Source organism: Castor canadensis, chromosome 9 (genome assembly GCF_047511655.1).
Source record: "Castor canadensis chromosome 9, mCasCan1.hap1v2, whole genome shotgun sequence".
Lineage (NCBI taxonomy): Eukaryota > Metazoa > Chordata > Mammalia > Rodentia > Castoridae > Castor > Castor canadensis.
In genome coordinates, this window is record NC_133394.1 from 124,240,826 (window position 1) to 124,265,811 (window position 24,986).

The 24,986-nt window shown below is 42.0% G+C and overlaps 1 protein-coding gene and 1 non-coding gene across 6 annotated transcripts in view; one reads left to right on the forward strand and one right to left on the reverse strand.

Annotated features, from left to right (window-relative positions):
- Tbc1d1 (TBC1 domain family member 1) overlaps nucleotides 1-24,986 on the reverse strand; it is a 200,594-nt gene that overhangs the window by 22,844 nt on the left and 152,764 nt on the right. For all 5 annotated transcript variants that reach the window (XM_074042461.1, XM_020161878.2, XM_020161876.2 and 2 more), the window contains 3 exons: nucleotides 12,647-12,832; nucleotides 8,629-8,790; nucleotides 3,886-4,044 (listed from right to left, as the gene is read on the reverse strand). In XM_074042461.1, the coding sequence (XP_073898562.1) occupies nucleotides 3,886-4,044; nucleotides 8,629-8,790; nucleotides 12,647-12,832 (507 nt within the window). The remainder of the gene's footprint in view (nucleotides 1-3,885; nucleotides 4,045-8,628; nucleotides 8,791-12,646; nucleotides 12,833-24,986) is intronic.
- LOC141411142 (U6 spliceosomal RNA) lies at nucleotides 12,497-12,600 on the forward strand. Its single transcript, XR_012435983.1, has one exon. It is a non-coding gene; the product is annotated as a U6 spliceosomal RNA (small nuclear RNA).

Below are 24,986 nucleotides of genomic sequence, written 5' to 3' on the forward strand. Positions count from 1 at the left end.
AAGAATGGTCCTAACAAATGTGGTCCTAACATCTTAAATTGTTCACTTGCTGCTGAGCAGAATTTGAAATGAGGGACGGCAAGTGAAAAATGTCCCTTTGTATCACTCTTCAGACTCTTGCATAATTGAACAGCAGTTATTCAGTGACTGACTTCCCACTAGAAATGTGTGCTTCCTAAAGCACGAGGAACACATCCAGTGCTTGAGAAGTATCTGTGGAAACACCATTAATGGCACAGATGGGAGATTAGGCAGGGGAAGCAGCTGACACTGGAAGGTAGTCCAGGCTGGAGGCCAGGGAGGAAACAGACAAAGTGAGCATGAAGGGAGCTCCAGCTAGGGACTCGGTGTGGTGTCACTGGCAGCCCCAGTGTGGGTGGGGAGAACTGGGCCTCAGCGAGAATGCAGGATGCTTGGTGGTCCATGTTGTCCACCTCGGTTTGAATGTCAAAGAACAGAGAAGAGAAAGGTCACAGTCATTTGACAGCTGCACAGAAAAATGTAGATGGAACCAGGGTAAAGTGTGGAACAGGTTCCTGGATGAAGGCCGAGACAATAATTTGCCAAGTATCATCTGCTAAGCCCTGAGTGCAGCTGCTTTCTTTTGGCTGATTGTGGCCCACTCTGCAGGAACATGGCTCCACCAAAGTAGAGGTAGAGGGAGTCAGGTAGGGAGGGAGTGGGCAGAGCCACAAAAGACAGAAGCAGCAAGACATCCTGAAGAGAGTGGGACATGAAACTCTGTCTGTCAGAGAGTAGCCTGTGACTTGGGCAAAGCACTCCATCTCTTGGGTCTTACTCCTCACTTCATCATTGGAAGTAATGACCTGTGCCCAATTCCAAACAGGGCTGTACAAGGTATACGGGTGACATCTGACCAAGTTTGAGAAACTATTTTACAACTATGAAACAATGAAACACTATTTTTTTTGTTTTTGCTTTTTTGAGGAAAAAAATTTGCAAAAAGCAGTTTAGACTAAAAGTCAATTTTAGAAAGTAAAGCAAAAGGCAAGAAAATGAAAACCTATGAAAAACCAAAACATATCCAACCAACAAGTACCTTGGTTCTTCTGGCCAGCATAAGGACACCATTTTTTTTTTTTTTTTCCAATTTCTAGTAGCCCTGGGGTTTGAACTCAGGGCCTCACACTTGCTAGGCAGGTGCTCTACCTCTTGAGCCCCTAGCCATTTTGCTTTTAGTTTGTTTTTCATACACAGTCTTATAGTTTTGCTGAGGCTGGCCTTGGACATGATTCTCCTACCTCTGTTCCCAAGTAGCTGGGATTACAAGTATGTACCACCATGCCAGGCCTGAGCTGCCACTTTTTAAGAAAAACAGAAACGACCAATTTGACTTCATTCTGTACCACAAACCTTTACTGGGCCTTGAGTCAGCCATGGTTTTAACATGGTGTAGATAAATAGAAAGTGTGGGCTAAACAACTACTGAGGCAAAGCCACAGGCCTTGGTGAGAGGCAGGGAAGTCATGGGAGAGGTCTGGAGGAACTTCTGCATTAGGTATTCCTGGCCCTGGCACACCGGGCAGAGTTGGAGCCCAGCAGGAAGACACCTGGGACTCTACTGACAGGTCTGGGCCAACATTCAGTTTTCCCAGTTCATGTGGGAAAGGAGCTGCCCCTCAGTGGTGCCTGGATAAACCCTAAGGAGACTTGGGAAATAGACTGTTGCAAACAAACATTCTTTCAGGCCGCTGGAGAGTGTCTGGAGGGCATCCAAAAAGGAGGCCAGGTCAGGACTGGGCCAGAGGTGAGGAGGACAGGGGTCAGTGCTGTCAGGGAAGGGGGGGCTGCAGCTGGCCTTTGGCATGCAGAAGAAAGAGGATGGGGATAGGCAGGGACAGAGAGGTCGTGGGTGAGCATGGTCCCACCTGGGAATCAGAGGCTGGTGGCTGCAGAGAGGCTGCCTGTGCTGGGGTTCAGACAAACACAGTTCCCTGGAGAGAACCCCAGCCAGGCAGGGCCCTGGGGCTGATTTGGACTTCCTTCACTCTGCAGAGAAGTGATTATGCTGGAGCGCAAGGCAGAGGGCTGATTGTGCCTGTGTAAGAGCGAGGGCAACACTGAAGGGAAGCCAAGGGGGGAAAAGGTCTGAATCAGGAAGGGAAATCCCGTTCCTCCTCCCATCCTGAGGACAAGTGCAGAGCAGACCTAGAGAAGCTATTTATGCTTACTCCCTTTCAACCTCCTGCCCTAAATTCATCCTCCGCATCACTTCACATCATGGGAACATGTCACTTCCTCTGTTAACACGAGCAAATAGCTCCTGCCAACGCACAGAGCGGCCATCCTCAGTGGTTCCAGTGCCACAGAGGCATCCACAGCCTCTCAGCATCACCCTTCTCTTGGCCAGCACGTCCACAGCAGTCGGGGCCTCCTGGCCTTATCGTGGTGCAGAGGGACAGTAGGTTTAGGTCCTGGCACCTCCCCTCAGATGACTATGTGTCTGTGGTCAACACTTGACTGCTCTGTGCCTCAGTGTCCTTGTTTCTTAGAAAGAATACAGGGTCAAGTTCCCAGGCTGTTTTGAGTCACATAAGACTACAAAGCCTCACATCTGCACCACAAGAGTTACCTCGAGCATGGCAGGCACTGTTGACAACAGAAGCTGAGGGGACATGGCAGAACAGCCCTGGGTCAGCCCATGAAGATGTCATCCTATATGGGAAAGCCCAGGGCATAAAGAGTAATTTGCTGAGCAGCAAATTGGCTGAGTCATTCTAAGCAGGTTACTTAACCCCTGTTTTAACTTTTTCAACATTATCTATGTGAGACAGTATTGTGGGGATTAAGCAAGTAATTAACATTCAGCCTAAGGTAAAATTCTAGCTTTAAATTATAGCAGTAACAACAATAAATGTGGTAATAGCCTGGTGTCTTTCCCCATGCAGTTCCTTCTGGCACAGAGCGGGCCAGAAGGGCTTGGCAGAGGCACCTAACCCAGTGTGGGAGCAAGAGAAGAGGATACAGACTACAGTCAGGGACAGTTTCTCAAAGATGACTCTTAAGGTTAGCCCTGAAGAGACTATGAAAGTGGGAGGCTCACCCCACTGCTGTCTCCTGTCTGATCCAGCTCACCTCCTCCTTCCTTGCTGCAGCCTGGCTTCAGCAACCCATATGGTCAGGCCACTTCAGCAGGGGCCCCGGGGAGGCATCAATGGCAACCAGCAGATGGTGTGGAAGCAGAGCCACACGCTCAGCCAGCAGCGTGCTGAGCTCCTGCTATGGAGCCAGCTCCCCATGGTGGAGGCAGAAACCCATGAGAGACAGGAGGCAAATGCCACCTCAACCCTGCACAGCTGCTGACAGAGTGTCTTTACACATCACAATTACATCCCAGTCAGACCTGGTGTGCACTGTGGCAGCTGCAAATACATCTAACACACCATGCTTTTAAAACTGTTGTCCTATTTCCAAAATAAAATTGCCCCAGGTGCGCACACTTGCATACACACTTGCATACACACACCTTTCTACTATTTTTCTGATGAATTCTGTCTGTGAGCAGTAAGAACCAAGGAGTGCTCCTGTAATTAAACCAAGCCAACATATTTCCCAGGATGTCCCTTCAGCTAACCACAAAAACAGCCTGTCAATATCTGAATTACTGCACTAAACCACAATTATGAGCTAATGAATGCCTCCTCCCATGCTGAGCAGAATAATCCAGCTGCCCAGTGGAAGAGATTTTTATATACTTGAAGAGGACATTTGTGATTACTCTAGGGCTTTTTAAATTAAAAGTCTCAGCAGTAAATTTTGATTGCTAAATCTAAAGGCAGATTGCTAAATAATCTGGACAGTCTCTTCAGATATTCAAATGTGGGAACCTTCCACATGCATCTGCGGTCAATAACTCAGACTCACCGAGGTCGATAAGAATTGCATGCTGCTGGGAGGTAAGCTGTTTTAAGAGTTCTTTGTATGGCACATCCTTTGGCTGCTGTTTACTGGGAAATGGGTGTTTAAGGTGGAACTGCTCAGCTAGAAATTTCCAGATTTCACCACGGTGATGACGTGGCACACCTTTAAGAGAGAGAAAGGTGGAAAATATAGACAGACTTAATGCACAGAATTCAACTTAATAATGAGTTGTGTTTCATTCAATTGATCCAAATTCTTGTTCCATTATGAATTAATGGCACAGGAAGCAACCAAAACTTTGTCATAATTGCTTGCTTCCTTCCCACTTCCTCCTCTCCCCCTGGCCCCATCCCTCTTTCTATTCACCTTTCAAAAATGCATTATGTTCTAACTAGTTTGGACTCTACAGGGATAAATGGGAAATATGACACGAACCCCTATATGATGCCAAATAATGTTCTAGGGAAATGAGATGAAGCACAAAGAAGCTACAGAGCAAACTGTCATCTCACGACAGAGAGAGTCAAAGTGAGGCAGAGCCTGGATGAAGGAGAACCTGAGCAACCCAGGCTTCATAGAATCCTTCACTTAAACCAAGCCTTGGAGATGATGGAAAAGAAACAACAAACCAGAGAGAAGGCACCTTGAGCATTTCAGTTTGTCTTGGGCACATCTTAGAAAACCTTTAGGTATAGTAAGTACTTTGGCTTTTCCCTTGCATGTATCAACTATTTGGGATGGGATATGGTGGGGGGGGGCTGTCCTACAGACCCACCTACATAGGACCTCAGCCGATTGGCCACTTCCCATGCCTTCTCTAACTACTTATCTCAGTTTCTGCCTAAGGGCTCTGGGTAGTGAGTTGAATGGTGATTCCCCCAAAATTTGTCTACTTCCTAATCCCTGAAACTCATGAATGTGAACTTATTTTAAAAAAAGGGTCTTTACAGATGTAATTAAGTAAGGATCCTGAGGTGAGGAGATCATCCTGGAAAACCAGGTGGGTCCTATGCCCAGAACAAGGGTCCTTACAGCAAACATACAGAAGAGAAGACAAGGAAAGAGCCAATGTGACCATGGAGGGAGAATGATGCAGCTCAAGCCAAGGAATGCTAATAGCCAGCAGAAACTGGAAGAAGCCAAGTGTAGCCCCCCACCCACCCCATGACTTTGAAATTCCAGAACTGTGAGAGAAAAACTTGTGTGGTTTTAGCCAGGAAAAAGCAACAAGAAAGTAATATATCCTGATATCTGCTTTTTTATGTTATTCTATTTCTTCCTCTTTCCCTATCATTCCCATTCAGAGCTGTCTTGGATGCGTGTATGCACACACACCCTTAATACTTCAAACCCTGGGTATAGCAAATGTGAACTAGAAAACAGTCGGCATGATAAGTGATTTATAGTGGGGCTTTCTCACAAAATATTTTCTGTCAAATTGGAAAATTTTCCCAAGTTATGAGATATCCAATTTCCTCTTATTATTAAATCATTCCTGTTATCTTATCAGAACTTTATTTTTTGGAGGAAGAGAATATTGGTTGTGTCATTGGGGAGTACCAGATACTCTGGTATTCAGGGCTAAGCTTAGAGTTTGTGATTTAAGGCAAATGATTACACAAGTGGGACCCAATGTTTTTGCTAAGAGTGGTCTGGAACACCCTTGCCTATGCTCAGTTTTGCTTTACTCCTAACCCAAGAGAGAAGCCTGGCAGTGGAGATTACCCAGAGCATTTAGGCAGGGTTCTGGTTTGGAAGAAGACCATCCACCCCAGCCCCCATGTAATTAACTTTTTATTTTTACTGACTTAATGTATACTCACTGATCAAAAGAGGGGGGGAGGACTCTGAAAGTATGAAAGGTATAAAGAAGTGAAAAACCACCCATAACTAGAGTGAACATGTAATTTACCACCCAAAACAGAAAGTGAAGAAAAGGAAGGGCATTGATTATTTCACTAGGACAAGAGTTGAAACCAAGGACCATGCCAGGTGACCTTGATGGTACAGTCTTCCTACTCATAACCTGGGTATCTGTGAACATGTTGTGGATGCTTCTCTAGGTATATGCCATGGAAATGTCAACTGCACAAGAGACAGTTATATTGTACTTTTTCTCATCGAACAGTTTATCTTCAACATCTTTTATATCAATAAGTAGACATCTTTGTTATCTTCAAGGAATTAGGACGTGGGTTGGTCACATGGTTGGATTGCTTTGTTTTGGTTTAGGCTATTAAACAATAACACAATAACCATTCTTCATACTGCAGAACATTTTTGGCTGGTTATTTTCTAGAATAAGTTTCTATAAATGGCATTGGTGGGTCAAAAGTAGACAGAGTTTGTGTCTGGCCCATACTGCTAACAGCTGAGGTGGCCACTTCACAATTACATTTCTAGAAAAGTATGTTCTGGCTTCTGAAGTTCTCTGTCTTTAGAAAACTCATTTTGATCCATACTAAACTCTGAATCACCTAATATCCCATACAATTATTCTTCTTTCTCCCAAGATGATTCATTAACCCTGTCCTCCCATCTAATCTTAACTTGGACAATTTTCTAAATCTCAGTGGACTGTTAAAGAGGAAAGGCCTCATAGCCCACACAGGGCTGGCTCTTTTTCAAGTTCACTGAGGTAACACAGCCTCTATTTGAAAAGTCAAAGTTAGGATTCTGATTTAATCTCATTTTTTAATTCCAAGCCACAAAACGGACAGTGGTTATTTGTGTAGCATCATCAGTCTTAATGTGTTGAAGACAGCTGACCAACGGAGCCCTTTGATTGTTAGAGCTCTTGCAAGGAAACAATGTGACAACATTGGGAAATCCAGGAGGAATTCCAGGTCGGTCTCAGCTCACCTCAGTTTATAAAATGCCCAATAATCCATGACCAACTCCAATGTATGGAGTCCAGATTTCTAAAGGATTTCTATCTGTCCCACTCCTACAATGCATGATGAGAAATAAATACCCAGGCGCCAGGCCTCTGAGAAGCTCAAATATTTGGATCAGCTGTCACAGACCATGCAAGACCAAGCAAAGCCACTGAAAACCTCAGTTAACTGTGATAAAAGAAAAAAACATTCTTTTCTCTGCTTTCTACTTTTTCAAAACAGTCATCCAGGGTCACCTGGTATAAGGGTAAACCTTCAGCAGCCAATGTTAGAACAGGTGCAAAGAATGTTAGAACTGTAAGATGGTCCCAAGATCTGCAGCTTGGGCCAAGCCTTTCATGCTATCAGCCAGGAGACAGGAGCCCAGAAAGGGGAGGATACCCATCTCAGATCACACTGGATGCTGATGCCCACACAGAAGCTCAGTCTTCACCACACACACACTGCTGGGTTCTGGGACCAGCAATGCTAAGGCATGGCTCCCCACAGATACTGCAGTGAAATGGCAGTAAGAACCCTGGAGGTCTGAGATGGAGCCCATTATCACCTGCTCTAAGCCCCATTGTCCTTATCCATAGGAAAGGGAAGTCACAAAGAGCAATAACAGCCATGATCACTAAAATGGATGCTGTCAAAACTCAGTAAAAGGTTTAAATATGCCTAAAAGACTATGACAGAAAAGCTGCTTTGCTTTAACTCTCTTAGAGATGAATACCACACACGTAATGCTGCTCCTGCTCTGTACAACTCATGGAATCTGAAGAAAACCTTATACATATTTATGCACATTTGTAACCCTTATTCCAAATAGTTGGTTATTCAAGGCTAGATTGACCAGAACTCAGCAATAAAAGTAGATTACACTTGGAAGGCTCCAATTCATGGTAGCAGATGCTAACATACATTTTAAAACAAATCATTGTTTTACTTGAGAACACTGAAATTAAACTCTAAAGTGGTGCTCCTCTACCTGCAAAGGGCCAGTTTTTCTTTCTTTCTTGTTTTTTTTTTTTTTTGCAATACTGGAGTTTGAACTCAGGGCCTTGCACTTGCTAGGTAGAGCAGGCATTCTGACACTTGAGTCAGGACCCCAGCCTTTCATTTAAAAAAAAATTTTCAATCCACTGCAGACTGATATATTTATAATATATATAAAAACAAATTAGTAGAAAACAAAATGAGAGAAACAGAATGACAAAATGTAAGTCTACAATTTTTATGATTATTTTTATGTCAAATTGCTGGAAACATTTCCAAACTTAATTTCCAGTACCGTACTTACTTCTCTTGGACCACACTAGCAGGCAGCCCACATGGCCACCCTCCAAGGCTATGTAGTACAGCAGACAGACATGGTGTGCTCCTGGTTTCAGCTTCTTTCCTCCTCACCACCACTGTCACTACTGACACCTTATACACGAGGACACTGGGCTTGGAAAGCTTGGTTCTTTGCCTAGTATCATACTGCAAAACAGGTGGCAAGGCTGGGATCCAAACCTGAGGTCACCTTGTTTGTGCTCTGAACTCTGTGGTTTACCTTACAGTGCCCAGCAAGAAGCCACATGATTACTTCTTAGTTTACTATTTAATTCAGAGTATACTGTCACATCACCTAGATGGGCTGTAGCCATGGATTTTCCTGTCATCACAGTTTCCTGGTTTTCAGGCATTTTAATTAGCTTTAATTAAGATTATCAAAGGAGATGAAACTCACACCAATTAACTTAGATATCTGGAAATACAGTAGGTAAATATGTGATGACAAGGAAGACTTGAAAATGTCTTTTCTCCACGCTTCTCCCAGTCATCAACGAGAGAGGATGGATGCAAGGTTCCTGATAAAGTTTACCTTGCCCAACAGCAGAGTGCATTTTTTCCATGTCACACTTAATTTTTGACCTTCCTGGAGTGCTAAGCATCTTTTCCCACACCGCAGTTACTTCTTTAAGACAAGGAGTGATTTCTTCATAATCGAGCTTTAGGCGCTTGTTCAGCAAATCATTCTCAGAGGCTGGAAGAGACCATGCAAGCATGTTAGTAGATGCTACAGCTACAGATCTTCTAGTGCCCAGTATGGCTGCCTGATCAACATGACTAAGATGTGGAGCAGATACAGCCAGTTGGGCAGGTCAAATGAAAGGCATCCATTTTCCTTATTTTGGAAATGCTAAGAACCTAGGAGGTCCTCAATCTCCATTTCTTTTTTGTGGGGGTGGATTTCTGGGATTTAAACTCAGGGTCTCAAGCTTGTTAGGCAGATGCTGTATCACTTGAGCCTCTCCATCAGCCCTCTTGATTTTTCTTAATTATGCACCCCTGTTGTGTCCTGTAGGCCTTACTGCTAAGATATATCATACTTCTGTCCAATTCTTTCCATCTTCACAGTTTCCCTAATAACCAAAAACAGATCAAGGGCAGAAGCAGTTCCCACTGCTTGGCAGGCATGTTTTGAGATTAATATATTTTTTTTCGTCTCAAGTAGGAGAGACACTAAGTTCTTTCTTATTTAGAACTAAACCTCAGATAGGCAGGGTCTACCATTAGCACTGTTTCTGCTTCCTGGAGCTAAACAGAATAAACCAACCCTATTTATACAGCATCTACTTACATATATGAAGATAGCTATAGCGTCCTACCAAACCTAGCATAGAGATGCAGTAAGAAGAATTAGACCTAAATTATCAAACTAGAGGAGAAAAATCAATAGTGGAAAACTTTAAGTTGACAACTTCAATTGATACCACAGTTCAATCTCTCACGTCAGGGACAGAGCTGTAGTTGCGAGACTGAGTAACCAATTTGCCCAGGGGTCTACTAGCTATTAGGCAGCCCATGATTCTAGACCCAGTGCTTCCTTCCTCTCAACTTCTATGTTTTTTCACCTATCATCTTTACTATTTTCTCTTTCACTTTGAAGAATATTTTTTTCTAGGTTCTTGTGAATAATTCCTGAAATCTCTAAAATTCATTTTGAAAAAATGTCAACCTCAGATGTTTATGGCTATGAGAAAACACAATAAATGTTGAGCTAACCCTTGGGCAAACGGGGTACAGAACTACCCTTGCTAATCCAGCACTGGGCTCTCAGCACCAGTCAGTTTCTCTGGCAGTGAATTCTGTCCTAAGTACATCTGGCTACTCCAACAGAGCCCAAGACGATGTGAGGAACTTGCTCTGAAGTCTATTGAACTTCACACAGCCAGAAAGAACTGGCTGTACAACTTGGTTGCTGGGGATTCATTCATTCACTTTGCTGTTGCCTAAGCAACATCCTATGTTTCAGAATCCTGAACATACCACTGCCTAAAATCAATGGCCTGCGAAATGCCTTATCAGCCAAGGTGAATGGTGCAAACCTGCAACAAGGCAAGAACTTTAGGTACAGGATCAACCATTTGTAGTATGAAACAGGAGCCCCTACAGCCTGGAGCTCATGAACATGGAGAGACAAGACTGAATGAAATCACGTGGAATGTTGCAAGAGTTGTCTAAACACTTATCACCACGTAACATGGGGGTGTGAGCTAACTTGGACTTTGTGACTAATGGTCAGTTCTGAGGGCTACTCACTGTGCAAGACAGATTGCCCCTGCTCTGTCTCCACTCCTGTTTGGTAACAACTGCTCTCACGGACAAAACTCTCTTGTCAACTGACATCATCCCTTGAAAGCTTAGAAACAGGAAGCTAAAAGGCTCAGCAACTAAATGAGCACCACACTTGTAGAGATTTTAAGAAAACTATACTATTTAAATTTTTTTTTTGCAACAAACATGCATTATCTCACTAAGGAAAAAGCTTTTGTAAATTAAAATACCTGGAACTACAATTCAAAATTTAATGTTGTCATATTGTATTATGGAGATATAATACTTGTAACATTTTAACCTTAGCTAAGCATAAAATGTTGAATTACAGCAGTCCGGTAAGTAGTAACATATCCAAACCGTGGGTGCACTGAATCACACCTTGCTGATCTGCATTAGGCTACTCACATCTTTATCTTAGAATGGGGGCAAATAACCTTGCTGAGAAGTACAGAACACTGCTGGCGTGGAGGAGAGGCAGTGCATTCCAGTCCTAACACCACTACAAATTAGCTGTGTAAATTTGGGAAAACAAAAAAAGTCACTTTAGCTGACAAATGTCAGATAGATTTCTATGATGTGGTTTGGTTCTTTTCTGGATGCAATGCTTCCAGAATAGTAATAAATATTTGATCCATATATTTAAAAGTCAGGAAACAGGCTGATAAAAGAAAGAATCTCCTCATGCATGTTCCTCTAATTTCTTTCTCAAAGAGCATGGATGTCAGCTTAAACCCTTACAAGAACCACTTACAGCTGCAACTTTTTTTCAGAAGCAAATGAAAAAACACCACAAAATGACTATCTCTAGTACATAGTACTGACAGAGTCTTGTCCAATCTTGCTTCTGTCTGCATTTAATGAGAAAGGTCTGACCTCACTCCCAACCTACCCTTACAAAGCTTACTAAGTATTTTTCAGCAATCAGGCTGTTATTGCTGATTCTGTTTCTTAGCAATATGTACTGCATGAAAGAATACAATGGACTGATAATGTCTCCTATATTATAGTTACCAAGTTGACTATGCTTTGACCACAGATAAATATATGCTGAACTGCATAGAGCTAAGGAGAGAAATGAATTCAAACAGTAAAAATAAAAGGCCACAATAACTGAACATTGCTACAAAGGCTGGTGAAATGACTAAACAGGAGGAAGATGCTTGGCAAGGACCAGTGAACTTAAGGCAACACCCAGCAAGGTGTTCCAGGTAACCCAGAGAACTCTTACCTGTTCATTCTCATCTGACTAGTTGTCATCTGCACAGCAGCATGTGCTTTGCTTTTGTAACACATTGGTCTCACCTCATCAATTACAGTCACCATCTTGCCTAACATTCCCAAGAAGCCAGCCAGCCTCAGTCCCCTTCCACAGCTATGTCCTCATTTTACATGGCTGGCAACTGTCTGACCAGCAGAAGCATTAAGTATCATGACCCACATGATGGACTTGGCTGCCTTTTTGCTTTCCAACAAAAATCCCAAGCAACATACCCATAAATGTAAATGAGGGCACTTAGAAATTGCATAATTCTCAAATGTTTTTAAACACCTGCTTTTAGAATTACCTTCAAGAACACATGAAAAAATGGTAGAAAAACTGAGTTGGAAAAATTTAGTGCTCACCTGCTCACAGGCAAAGTACAGCAGTGTTTCTTCAGTTTACCATCAATTCACTAATAATGCACACAGAGTAATGTTACCAATTTTAATGACTCACAGAGGATCAGTTCACACCCAGTACCCAGCCAGACACTATGGCTGAGGATAAAGTAGGAAGAGAGCAAGAGGAACAAAACAAAACAAAAACACTTTTCAGAGGCTTAGAGTTTAAACTGCAGCTTTTATCTCAGAAGTTCTAGACACTGCTAATGATGAGCACATAAAATGACTAATATAGCTGGTGAGACTACCTTTAAATCTCCCGAAGTAAATCATGATGACACTACTTTGAAAAGGCAAACAAATACAATAGATATGTATGTTAGATCATCTAGACTGCTGCTTTTTAAGACTGCATGCTATGTCTGATGTGACTCCCTTTATAGTCAAGACCCATTAAAATCATCAGGCCTGGGCTGGCAAAGTGGCTCAAGCGTGAGGCCCTGAAGGGGGGAAAAAAAGATCATCAGGCACTCACTTCGGCAGCACAAATACTAAAATTGGAACAATACAGAGATTAGCATGGCCCCTGAGCAAGGATGATATGCAAATTTGTGAAGTGTTCCATATTTTAAAAAAAAAGGTCATTAGCTTGTTTGATTTCAAGATCACAAACCAACCTTGTAGCTTCTGGTTTTCCTTCTCCATCCTGAGGAGCAGTATTTGTTGTAGAATGGCCTTTTTCCACAGTTCCCGCAGCTCATGTGATGTCCTCTTCTTTTCCTCTGGGACAGGGCCAAACGGCCCATCTTCACACACTGGCTCTAAAGGAGATCGTGGAGGAAGCTCTCCCAGCTCTGAATAATCTGGAAAGGGAAAAAGAACATTCCAGAACAATCACTTATCAACAACACAAAATATTTATTGAAATGTTGCATCAATTCAGCAAATTCTGCTCATTTAGATAAAACATAATGACATCACAAAATTTCAAATTCAAGTTTTAATATTCACTGGAATAAACTGAGCCACAAACATGAAGTAAACAAAACATCAAATAGTAAGCAAATGCTGCAGGAACTGAGGAAATGTTTAAAAATACTTTTAAAGTGTAGTAGTTTTAATCTTCTTCAGAAACTTTTTAGTAACTGCATTGCTGATAATAATAGCAAACAATCATTAATGGCTATGTTTGTATAATCATTTATTTAACAATGATGACCACTCTAAGACATGGGTATTGTAACTATTCATTAAGGGAAATTAAACTGAGCAACAGGGAGTTTAAGTACCTTGCCCAATGTCACACAGCTAGTAAGGAGGACAGCCTGGTTTGGAACCCAAGCAGTCTGGCTTCCATGTACATTCTTACTATGTTATATAGCTAGACATTCTGAAAGAGGATTCAAACATATTTAAAAGACAATAATAATAGTGACCATTAACAGATCCCTGCCAAGTGCTGGGCACTGTGTCAGGGGTTTATATGGACAGTCTCAATTAATCCTGACAACTCCAGAAGGCAGGGAAAAAGAAACTGAAGCTCAGAAAGCCCATGTGAGTTGCCCAAGGTACATGAGAACTCTTAACTTCGTCTGCCTGACTCACAAGTCCATCTACTTCCCACAGATGCCAATTTAACTCAACATGTTTTCCAATGTGATCAACTTTTAAATTTATGTGTATTAGATTCTTGACATTTCATGAATCTGTACCTTTCTCACCTGCAGAAAATATGCTGCTGCACACTGCTGTCGTAACTCACAAATACCTTAAGGATTCCCAGCTCCCTGTGATCCTAGCTAGAAAAACAGCAAAACTGGGTGTCACAGGACACAACAAATTTCTTGAGAACTTCTTTATAAATTGGACCTTTGTAAATAAGATCTTAACACATTCAGTGATAAAACCTTCGCAGGCAACTTGAGCCTTAAAACCAACCAAATCCAAGCTACACTCTCTTCCTGTTGTTAGCCCCAACACAACCCTGTATTACGATAATTTCTGGAAGAGTCATCAGCATTGATAGTTGATATCTTTCCTAAAGTTGGACTGGTTTTCCTTCTATCAAATGCACGAGATCAAATGGAAGTACAAGATGTTAAATTTCTTGAACTAACCTCCCCATTTTATTAATTTCTTAAAGTAACCTCCATGTCTTAACTCCTCTTAATACTACTAGATTAAAAATATAAGCTTTAAGTAAGAATGCTGTATGTAAGTATATAAATGCAGAGCCCTTAATTACACAGCTCTAGATCCTGATTTTTATTGTGATCATATTAAATACATGAACAAATTAAAATTCTATTGTTTTGGGGGTAAGAAGTAACAAGACAGTTTATGCATGTTATAGGAGGAAAGACGCCCCCCCCCCCTTTTTCAGAAAGATGCTCCTATGTAATGTTTAATGAAAAGGCAGAAATTAAAATTGCTGAAATATTTTCTAGGGTTTGGATGTCATTTCAGTGTTCTTCAAAAATCTATTACTAAGGTTTGGTCCTCAACATGGTAGTATTAAAGGTTTGCAGCACCTTTAAGAGGTGGGGCCTATAATGCCTTTAGGTCATGGAGGATGTACCATCAAAAGAGATTGTGGGATTCCAGTGTCTGTCTGTCTGTCTCTCTCTCTCTCTCATACACATACACACACATACTCCTGTCATTACTATCTAGTGCCCTCACTAGAGGTCCAAACCAATGGGGCAATCCAATCTTGAACTTAAATCTCCCTATCTATGAGCTAAATTATTTTTCTTTATTAAGTTTGTTGTGTCAGATATTTCACTGTAGTAACATAAAGCTCATACAACTATTACCTCGATTTAAAAAATCCTATGAAAGGCAGCACAGTTTAATGATTGATAGGGCAGGATCTGGAGCCAGGCTGCCGAGGTGTTAAGACTATGCATTTACTGATTTTGTGATCTTAGCAAATTACTTAATCTCTTTATGCCTCAACTTCTCAACCTGTTGAGTAACAGTCATTCCCACCCACCTACCCCCGCCCTGCAGTGGTATTAAAGAACTAGAGTTAATATATAAGGTATAAAACAACTACAAAAGGGCTCACCACACAGTAAAAACACAGTAGACATTAGCTCTCATTATGTGCTACCATTTATTCATTAAGGGAACAGAAAAAATATCAGAAAGAAACACATGGAAACTGTATCCATTCCATTATAAACCCCCAGGCTAGCCTGGCTGCCTTGTCACAGAGGACTTGTCATCAGAGCATAGCTCTCAGCACCCAGCAGGAGCTTGATAAATAATTGCTGAACAAAAGAAGACCGTAAACAGGTACTTAGGTTTAAGCATGGGGTAATTCATTTATTTCCTGTTATCTTCTAAATTTTTGTTTGTTTTTTAATTTTTTATTCATTTATCCATACATACATACATTGTTTTCACCATTTCTCCCCCCCTCCCCATCCTCCCCACCACTTCCTCTCCCCCCCACCCCCCTCGCTTCCAAGCAGAACCTGTTCTGCCCTCTTCTCCAATTTTGTTGAAGAGTAGACATAGCAATAGTAAGAAAGACACAGCGTTTTTGCTGGTTGAGGTAAGGATTTTATTTTATTTGTAATAATAAAAATTCCCATAGTTAAAGATAAATAATGCAAATCTATTCTGATTAAAATAAAAGGTGGGAAAATGTTATGCAAGACACTTAGAAAACATAAACACCTCCCAAACATACATATTTAGGATTAATCATTACTGAATATGAATAGTTTAAATTACTCGTTTTATTTAAAAAGAATTTTAGTCAGTATTCATATCTAGTCTTATTCTGCAGTTTGAAGTCTTCCATTTGAACCCTTTTCTTTATTTCTTCTTTTTTCTCTTACTATCTCTGCCAGATGTTATAATTAAAATTTGGCTTAATCTCAGACTGGAATTATTTACACTCCTACTGGTTTGCAAAGAGTAACTCTTGTAATGTCCTGGCTGGGGCAGGGGGTGGATCAGTGCTGAGTTGCCACTGAATGTGCTTTAGGAGAAGGCACAGAGCTCCTGGGCATCCAGTCAGTAGACAGCAAGCCCTGCAGACCGCCAGGTGCAGTTGGCCTAGAAATTCTTTCCCCTTCCTAAGCCCTACTGATAAAACAAGGGTTTACTTCACCTGATCTCCTTCCTCTAATCCCAGCCTGCCTGTTTACCATAGCCTTCTCCTCTAGTTTTGTTTTTGCTTTTGATGGTAACTGGGGATTGAACTCAGGGCTTCATGCTGGCAAGGCAGAAGCGCTACCACTTCAGCCAAACCCCCATCCCTTTTTGTCTTGATTATTACAAGACAGGGTATAGTGTTCATGTCCAGGTGGGTCTGGTCAGAAATCCTCCTAGTTACATTTCCTGTGTAGTGTGTGCTACAATGCCCAGTTTTTTATTGGCTGAGATGGAGGTCTCTTGAACTTTTTGCCTAGCCTGGCCTCAAACTTCAATCCTACTGAGAGCCACCTCTGGAATAGCTAGGATTATAAGCCAGAGTCACACCAGCTACTTCGTGTTTTTAAAATTGCTGTTATGTTACTTTCAAATTAGGTGTAACTCGGGCTAGTGTAGGCTGCTTGGTCCCAGGTCCAGATACTCTCACAATAGGGACCAGAGTATATGGAAGCTTATGAAGCACCTGCTTTTACTTTCATATTCATAGAAATTACATCTGTATGAATACAAGCTTGGTTTGGTGAAGACAACTGTGAAGTTTACAACATAAATGCCTCCTCAATGTTCTGTATGTTTACCTCTCTTTCCTTATTGTTAATCATTCATTACCTTAAGGTTTGCTGAGCAATGAGTCATTGACAAAAATAGCACTGACTTATACTCAAAAGAACCTCATGAAACAGGTGAAATTATCCCCATTTTACAGCCCAAATAACAGGAACAGAGTTTTGTAACTTGGTCAAGTTTACACAGCTAGGAAGAGTCAGAGCCATGATCTGAAAGAAGGAATATTTTCCTCCGAAGTAAAAAATACTTCCCCAAGCTTTTCTACTTTCGACATGCACAAGCATCATGTGAGTATCTTGCTAAATAAAATGCAGATTTGGGTTCAGTACAGCTGAGGGGAGTATGGGGATCTGCATTTCTACATGATGTGATATTGCCACCACCGGTTCACAAAGCTGGTCCTAACTTTGTCATGGCGCCAAGGCCAGAACACAAAGAAGGATTATGAGTACTGATAGCACTAATTTCATCTCTGAATGAACTAAATTAAAGCTGGCCCGCTGTAAAGGTCAGTACCAAAGCTAATAATTTACAATGGGGTATCTCATCTCAGCACTATTGACATTTGGGGTTGGATAATCCTTTGTCAGAGGGAACATTGCAAAATGCTCCCTGGCATCCCCAGGCACTACCCAGTAATGTCAAAGAAAAAAAAAAAAAAAAAGCTTCCAGGTATCACTAAATGTCCCCTCCCCTGGGACTCAGAGTAAAAATCTCATTGCTCTTCTTTTCCAAACCCTGGGAGGTGATAAAAATGTATCCTTTTCACCATGTTTATTTAATGTGGTAAAATGACCAATTTTAGCATTTATAATTAGCAACAAAATTTTTAAATATTATCTTTTGCTTATAATTATGAATGGCCTTGCTGGGTATGGGTGGCTCACGCCTGTAATCCTGGTACTTGGGAGGCTGAGATCTGGAAGATTGTTATTTGAGGCCAGCCCAGAAAACTACTTAATGAGACTCCCAGAGCAAAAATGGCCTAGAGATGTGGCTCAAAAGCAGAGTGCTTGCTTTGCAAAAAAAAATTAAAATAGCCTAGTTACAAAGTAACTTAGTAGTTTATAAATGGGGACAGCTGAAATTTTTGTTTGTTCTTAATTTAGCTAAATGAGTTCAAGTGGGTTGTTTTCTTATCAATGAAAAAATACTTAGATTTGGGACAAAGCTATCACTTTTAGTTAGTCTTCTCTCACACATGTAAATGTTTGGGCACAATTTTGGGAGATGAGGACTTCCATATACAGGGCTTAAGCAAAGGGGCAGAGTAGGGAAAATACAATGAAAAGGTTGGGCAGCTGTCAGTAGACACCTTGTTTTCATAATAAATATAGGCTAATGTGGATAATTCCTAAGTCAGCTACCCCAGTACTTACTGGATCCCTTATGTGTGCCCTGCAATGTGAATGAAGTGCTAGGTGGTCTAAGAAGGGCCACTGTGACATGTCTACTACTCTCCAGAACAATCATAGAGATCTGGCTTCTTTCCTCAACTTGTATTCTTGCTGACAGCGCTGCCTAGAGGCCAAGGTGAAAAGCACAGCTAAATATGGCAGAGGGTAAGTTTGGGGCTGCCCCAACCCCTGGGCTATACTGTTGGTGCCTCTTGGTAAACACATAAAACTTTTTGAGTTCTAGTCCCTCAGTGCAAAATGTGAGAAATGATATTCACCTCTGATTGCTCATTTGTGGAGACCACAGGCACCGACAGACATATTTATAAAATCTGCAAAGCCACAAAACCAAAGGGCTATGACAACATGCTAGTCCAGGATTAGATTTTTACTATTCTGACATCTCCTATAATGACAGGATGTAGGATGCTTAAATTATGTTGACTTTCAGAAACAACAGCCTCCAAAACCAGTCATAATTTAGGGGCCCTAAAAGACAATTGCCTCCATTTAAGTCATTGCTGTGACATTCCCAACAGAATTGTAAATATGATCTGTGCTGGTACATCAATATTTTCAATGCCAAATTATTCTCCAACAACTCTGTGCTGCTGCATTCTCCTTTCTCTCTGCATGCAAATGTGAGGATGAGTGTGAGACTGCATTGCTGATTTTGAGCACAGTCAGCAAGGTGACGGACAGGGAGGAAAACCCACATGCACATGGCCTCCTACTCTGTCCAATATCTGGCAAGACTCTGGGCTTCCTTGTATATTCACAAAACACTGACACTTAATTTTGAGCAGCAGTCCTCCTTTCATAGACATAACACTAAGTCCCATGTTAAGTGCCCTGTAAGAAAGAAGAGCTCCAGAAGAAAATGAAGAGACAGATCTTTATTCTCCAATTTTCTGGCTTTCTGCTGTGTGTTAGCCCACAACAGAGCATTTTACAATTCTCTCCATGCCTCTTGAAAGTCTTGAACTCTCATGCCAAAAGAAAAAGAAATTCCAGTTACTCTGAAAGTTCTGTTTTAACAACATGAGCAGATTTGGGAAGCGAGATTTAAAACTGAGTATTAAATCTCTGGAGAAGAGTTAACAACATCAGGGAGCAACATCGGCAGCATGTGTTGTTACCAGCAGTGAAGAAAAACTTCTTTTAACAAAAACACAGTGAAATGACCACATAGATGAATGCTGTCAAGCTGTTTGCAGGGAGTGTAACAGGTGCTTAAACTGCTTTTGCTGAAAAGCACTAAGTCCCTTACTCGGGGCCATGAATTAACTAAAAGCAGAAGAAAAGTTTGGCCTCTCTGCCTTCATTTTTGGATCTGTCTTTGCTCTGAGCCATTCACCTTGCGGCCACTTTGGAATCCAGGAAGGACAGCACTGCCAGATAACATTTTTATAAGGAGGGATGGAGGAAACTGCCCCCAAGGAAAGCAAGAGCAGAGTCTCCTCAGGTCAGACCACTTGGCAGGCAGCAGTGACTCACATATCCTGACCAGACTGCTCCCCTCAAGTGATGGCAGCAATGACAACTTCTCCAGAGCCCTTCCCAAATTGGAACTAATGATTAACCTGCCCTACTTTGACCATTACTCTTTAATAACTTTGGCCCTCTGCTTCTAATTCTTTTTTCTATCTAAACTTACACCACATGTCTGTTCCCTGAAGATGGTCGAAAATAGGCTGAAGTGGTTACTCTCTCTTCCTGTACCATGCTCGTGTCATGTAATCAATCTCCTTTCTCTGCCCCTCACCTTTACCATCTTTTTATTTGGCACAGAGGGGCAAATGCCGGGATCTGGCATATGGAACCCCTGGAGTTTGGGTCTAGGGCCTAAAACTCTGATTTCAGAAGGTCAGGCCAAGAGGGCAAAGATATCTGTGCTTCCTGCCCCATCCTGTGACTGGTGCACGAGGAACACCCACGAGTAAATTTACCCAAGACTTTCTCACTTCTGCCAGTTCTAATTTGGGTGTTTTAGAGAAAGTAATTCAATGAAATCTCATTATTTCCTAGTTATTTGATAGTCTGGCTATAGGAAAAAAGTATTTTTTAAAAATTTAATTTGGCAAAAGAATTTTTAAGTTCTTGTTACCTGCAAAGAATGTTACTAGAAAGCTAGGCATGAACATGACATAGTCTCTCAAATTTTAACAGGGTGACTAAGAGAAATCAATGACTACTAGAATAAAGGAAATACAAGGAAAGTACTCTAGAAATTCAGGAAAGAAGGATGAATTTCTGCTGTTGCTCAGGTTAAGAACCCGGGCCCTAGAGTCAGATGTCTAGGATCAAACCTAGGCTCTATCAGGAAGGTAGTTAGTCAAGCCGAAACAGGTCACCTGATCACTTGACACCTCAGTTTCCTTCTCTGCAAATTATCAAAGGATTACTATAAGCATTAAACAAGCAAATTAACAGGGGGGACCTGGCATACCATAAACATTCAATAAAATGTCAGCTGCCATTCTTATCTTCATCACCAACACTGGTTGTTTGGAAAGGGGGAGTGGTACCTGAAGCACAGGTAAAATTCAGACAGTAGAAATGGTGGGAGCCATTTTAGGTCCATGGACCAGTACCAACGAGGTGTACAGTTAGCTAACAATTCATCATTGCTAATGATACATTTTCACTAATGTGCATATGGCATGTACATGAAAAGAGAAGACAGGTATGGGTAGTCTGGATTGGGGCCTTGAGTGCCTGGGATTTCTATGTCAATTAGTAAGAAACTGGGGAGCTCAGAAGAATGGGGGTTTTTACAAGGAAAGTGACTTCATATGCACATTTTTTAGCACTAGAAGGAAATCTGATAATCAGAGAGTGTGGGGCCCCCATGCTTCAAACAAATGAAAGACCATTATAAAGCAATGTGAACAAGTGCTTACAGAAAAGTTATTGAGGGTGAACTCTGCCTGAGATGGAGCAATGGGAGGTGAGGGGATGTGATGGGGAAGCAGGCACACAAATTTTTAATAAAGAAGCTGAGATATGCAGAAACTAGGAACAGAAGCAGAAGTCCTACAGGTCTTTATCTCGCCCCTCTCACAAACTAGCCATCTGTGTTAAGTTTAAGGATATGAGAAGACCACAAGAGAGGAGGAAGCCAAAAGCCCAGACTCAGACAGCTCAAGAGAGAAGCAATCTAGATTGCATGGAACTGAGGAGAGGACCAGGAGGCTATATAGAGCCCATGGTACCGAAGGAAGAGGTGAACAGCAGATCCCCTGGGAGCTCTGTCAGTCAGTGCACCCCCTTGGTGTCCTCCCTTCCTATCTGAGTTCATCTGCAAAGACATAAGGCACCAACACCTTTGTTTCTCCCAGTGGTGGGAGGTCATGGCTATAAATCTGAGGTCTGCAGAAGCTTGGAAAGAACCAAAAAAAAGCAAGCTGTAGACAAAATTTAATGCATGTGATAAAATCATTCTTTGAAATAAATGGCATTTGTTTTGAACCTGCAAAGGGGAATGATAACACACTTTTTGAGGCTGAAAGTCAGGGCTCTCATTTATTGATTAAAGATAATAAACTAACCAAGTGTGGTGGCTCATGTCTGTAATTCCAGAACTATGGAGGCTGAAGCAGAAGGATTCCAAGTTTAAGGCCAGGCTGAGAAGGAGGGTAGAAAGGAGGGAAGAAGAAAGGAAAGAAACAAATAAAGATAATAAAATAAAGAGAAACAAATATCCAGCCTGAGAGGGAAAATAAAACACTGATCTTTGTAATCATTTGCTATCTCCTGTAAGTATTTAGATAACACTGATTTCAAATTGTAGCCCAAGGGTGGCCCTTGGTGAGTGCCAGCAGTACATGTCCCTAAGGGGCATGTCAGGAAGCAGGGCCTGGTCACCTGAGAAAGCATCCCACCAGTGGCCACTCCACTCACCACTCCGTATTCTTTCTTTCCTCCCAGATCATGGGAGAGTGGTCAGCACTCACAGGAATGCTGAAAAGTCAGAGCTGAAAAGGATGCTAGAAGATCCAACCTTCCTCCCTTCCCAATGTGGAAACTGAGGCTTTAAGTCAGTCTCTGAGCAGTTACTAAGTGATAGGCAGTGTGCTTTGTAAGTTCTCACCAATTCTATCCTACCTTCCCCCTCTCATTAGATAAAGCAAGGACTATTCTTATCCCTCCATGGCAAAGCCTGGGACATAGAGCTAATCAGTTAGTGGAGCCATCTCTGGGCAATGGGAATGATGCAAAGAGGGAAAGGAGAAAGCACCTTATGATACCAGTGCAGCTGCTGCTTATACCAGAAAAAACATAAGCTCCTGGACTTTCATATGCCTCAGTTTCCACTCTTAAGTCACAGGTGTTAATAGCACCTACCTCCTACAGCTTTGTTGTGGAGGATTAAATGGAAAATCCTTGAGAACACTTAAGACTGTACTTGGGTAGAAGTGCTGAATTCTTATTAATACCATTATCTACCTTGTTCTAAAATAAGACTGCTAGCAAAATCTTTGTGTTGCTTAGACTTCTCTATAATCAGATGGACTGGGGATAAAAAAAAATGTTGGTGAACTGAAGAGTATGGGGAAGAGACACTTGCTTCATGAAGAAAATAAGAGTATGGTCCACAAGGGTTTCCGCCAACAGCACGAGGCCCCTTGTCACAGCCTTGCCATGTCTAGGACCTGTGGTCATTAGAGGCAATGATGAAGAGGGACGGTCGCTCCATGAGGGCTGGGATACCCCTTTGACCTCCCTTTGCTGGCTGACTCCTGACCTCCTCTAAGGTCATGACCTCTGAGATGCTTCCTCCTACCACTACCTGCCTGGCTGCATCCCAAGCAGCCTCCTCTGTGTGCCCACAGCAATGGTGCAAACCTCAGCTGAGCCACAAGGCTTAGGTAACAAATGCAGGAGGAGCCCAAAGATGCAGACAGGGCAGCCTGGAGCCTGGGGAAGCCTAAGCAGAAGGGAGAGAAGTCAGGGAAAAACAGGAACACAAGTGGACAGAACTAAGCAAGACCCCAGGAGGCATGTAACCCAGGGCCCAAGTGACTCTTAAAAAGTTTTATTCTAAATTATGCAAAACTACTATGTAACTTTATACATTTATATCATTAATATTTACATAGAGACATATGGATATTTAACAGGCATGTAACTTTATACATAAAACTTTTAAAGAAACATATTACAGATAAAGTGTTCATCCCCCGCTGTGATCAATCATCCACTCATTTCATCATAGAACAATGATGAAAAGAAACCAAGCTCTGTTCCCAAGGTGACAGCTGAGTGGGCCCCCATTTCAGGCCAGTATGAGAAGTGATAGAAGGGCCAACAGTGGAGGGCAACAGTGCAGAGGACCACAAGGAAGACTGCCTCTAGAAGAGATGATCCTAACTGAGTCCTTCTGCAGAAGTGGAGGAGGGGACAATGGGGGACAGGACAGTCAGGTGCTGAGTATTGAAACATGATGGGAAGGACAACTGCCAATGACAGGGAAAGTCATTCTTTGGAAAGTGTGAGGCAATCAAAGCAAAGCAGTACAGAAAATCCAGGGACTGTTCTGGATATGCAGCTAGTTCTTCTTTGCCCAGGGAAGGGCAGGGAGCATACACAGATGGTAAGAAATGAGTGGGTCAAGTGGTAAAGGATCACCTGTGTTCCCTGAGACCTCCATCCTGACACATGTGCTGGAGAATTGGTGAAAAAAAAAAAAAAATGACTTGCCACTAAATCTGTGTCACAGAGCCAGGGAGCAAGAATCATGTGTGATTTACCTAACTGGTGCCCACACTTGGACTTTAGAGGCTGGAAATTCTAGCAGGGAGAACAGCTGCTCATATATCTTGACCAAAGAACGGTTCTCCTCTCTGGAAAGGTTGTCCTCTTCAATCAAGAGCACAGTTTTGGGAGGGACACACATGGAGCAATGAGGAAAGAAGAGGACACCCACCTACCTAGCCAGCCAGATCAACCACAGTGATTAATGGGGTAACAGATGTTTGCAGCCAGGTCACCCTCACCCTGGTGTCTACACTTGGCCCTCTGACCACATTCACATGGAGTTTTAAAAAGATGTGAGACAACTCAACATTCATCATTCACACTGTTGATGCTCTGTGACTACGGCTGCTGGACAAATGCCTTCTGCTTAGATCTCACAGAAGACAAGTCCTGGTTGATCACCCCCTCCAACAACACAGTAGTCCCAGCTGAAAGAATGCAGGCTAGAGTTGTTTATAGGAGTGGATCTCCAACCGTGGTCCCCACACCAACAGTAGCAGCAAAAGCTTATTAGAAATGCAGTCTTGGCCCCACCCATCCAGACCTACTAAATTACAAACTTCAGGATAGACCCAGAAACCTAGATGTACACAACTAGGGATTCTAAAGTCTGGAGAATAAAATTTTGGCTTCTATCATGAAGTGCTTTTTCTGCCACTCGCTTTAGGATGTAAGTTGAACTTAATTGGTGGTACCACATCATATGACAATGGACCACTAGGGAACAGGGATATCTTTTATTTTTATTTTTGCAGTGCTGGGGAACTACCACAGGGACTCGTGCACACTAGGCAAGCAGGTACCTTTACTTTATTTCAAATTCATTAAGCAATGACTCCACCCATTATAGGTGATCTGCCAACTAAATAAAGTATAAAAATATATCTTCATTTTCAAACACTAGCCAAATCACATCAACTTTGTTAAAGACAATTGTATGAACTAAAAATTAATGCCATTTTCTTAAGAAATGCATTCAGAAAGTAGCCCCTCCCTACTGACCCAGATCAACCACCCACACGCATATAAATTTCCTTCCAGAAAAACTTCCAAATCTGAATACAAATAGAGACATAGAGATGAGTCACTCAACTCAAAGAGATATACTACTGAAAGCTAAGAT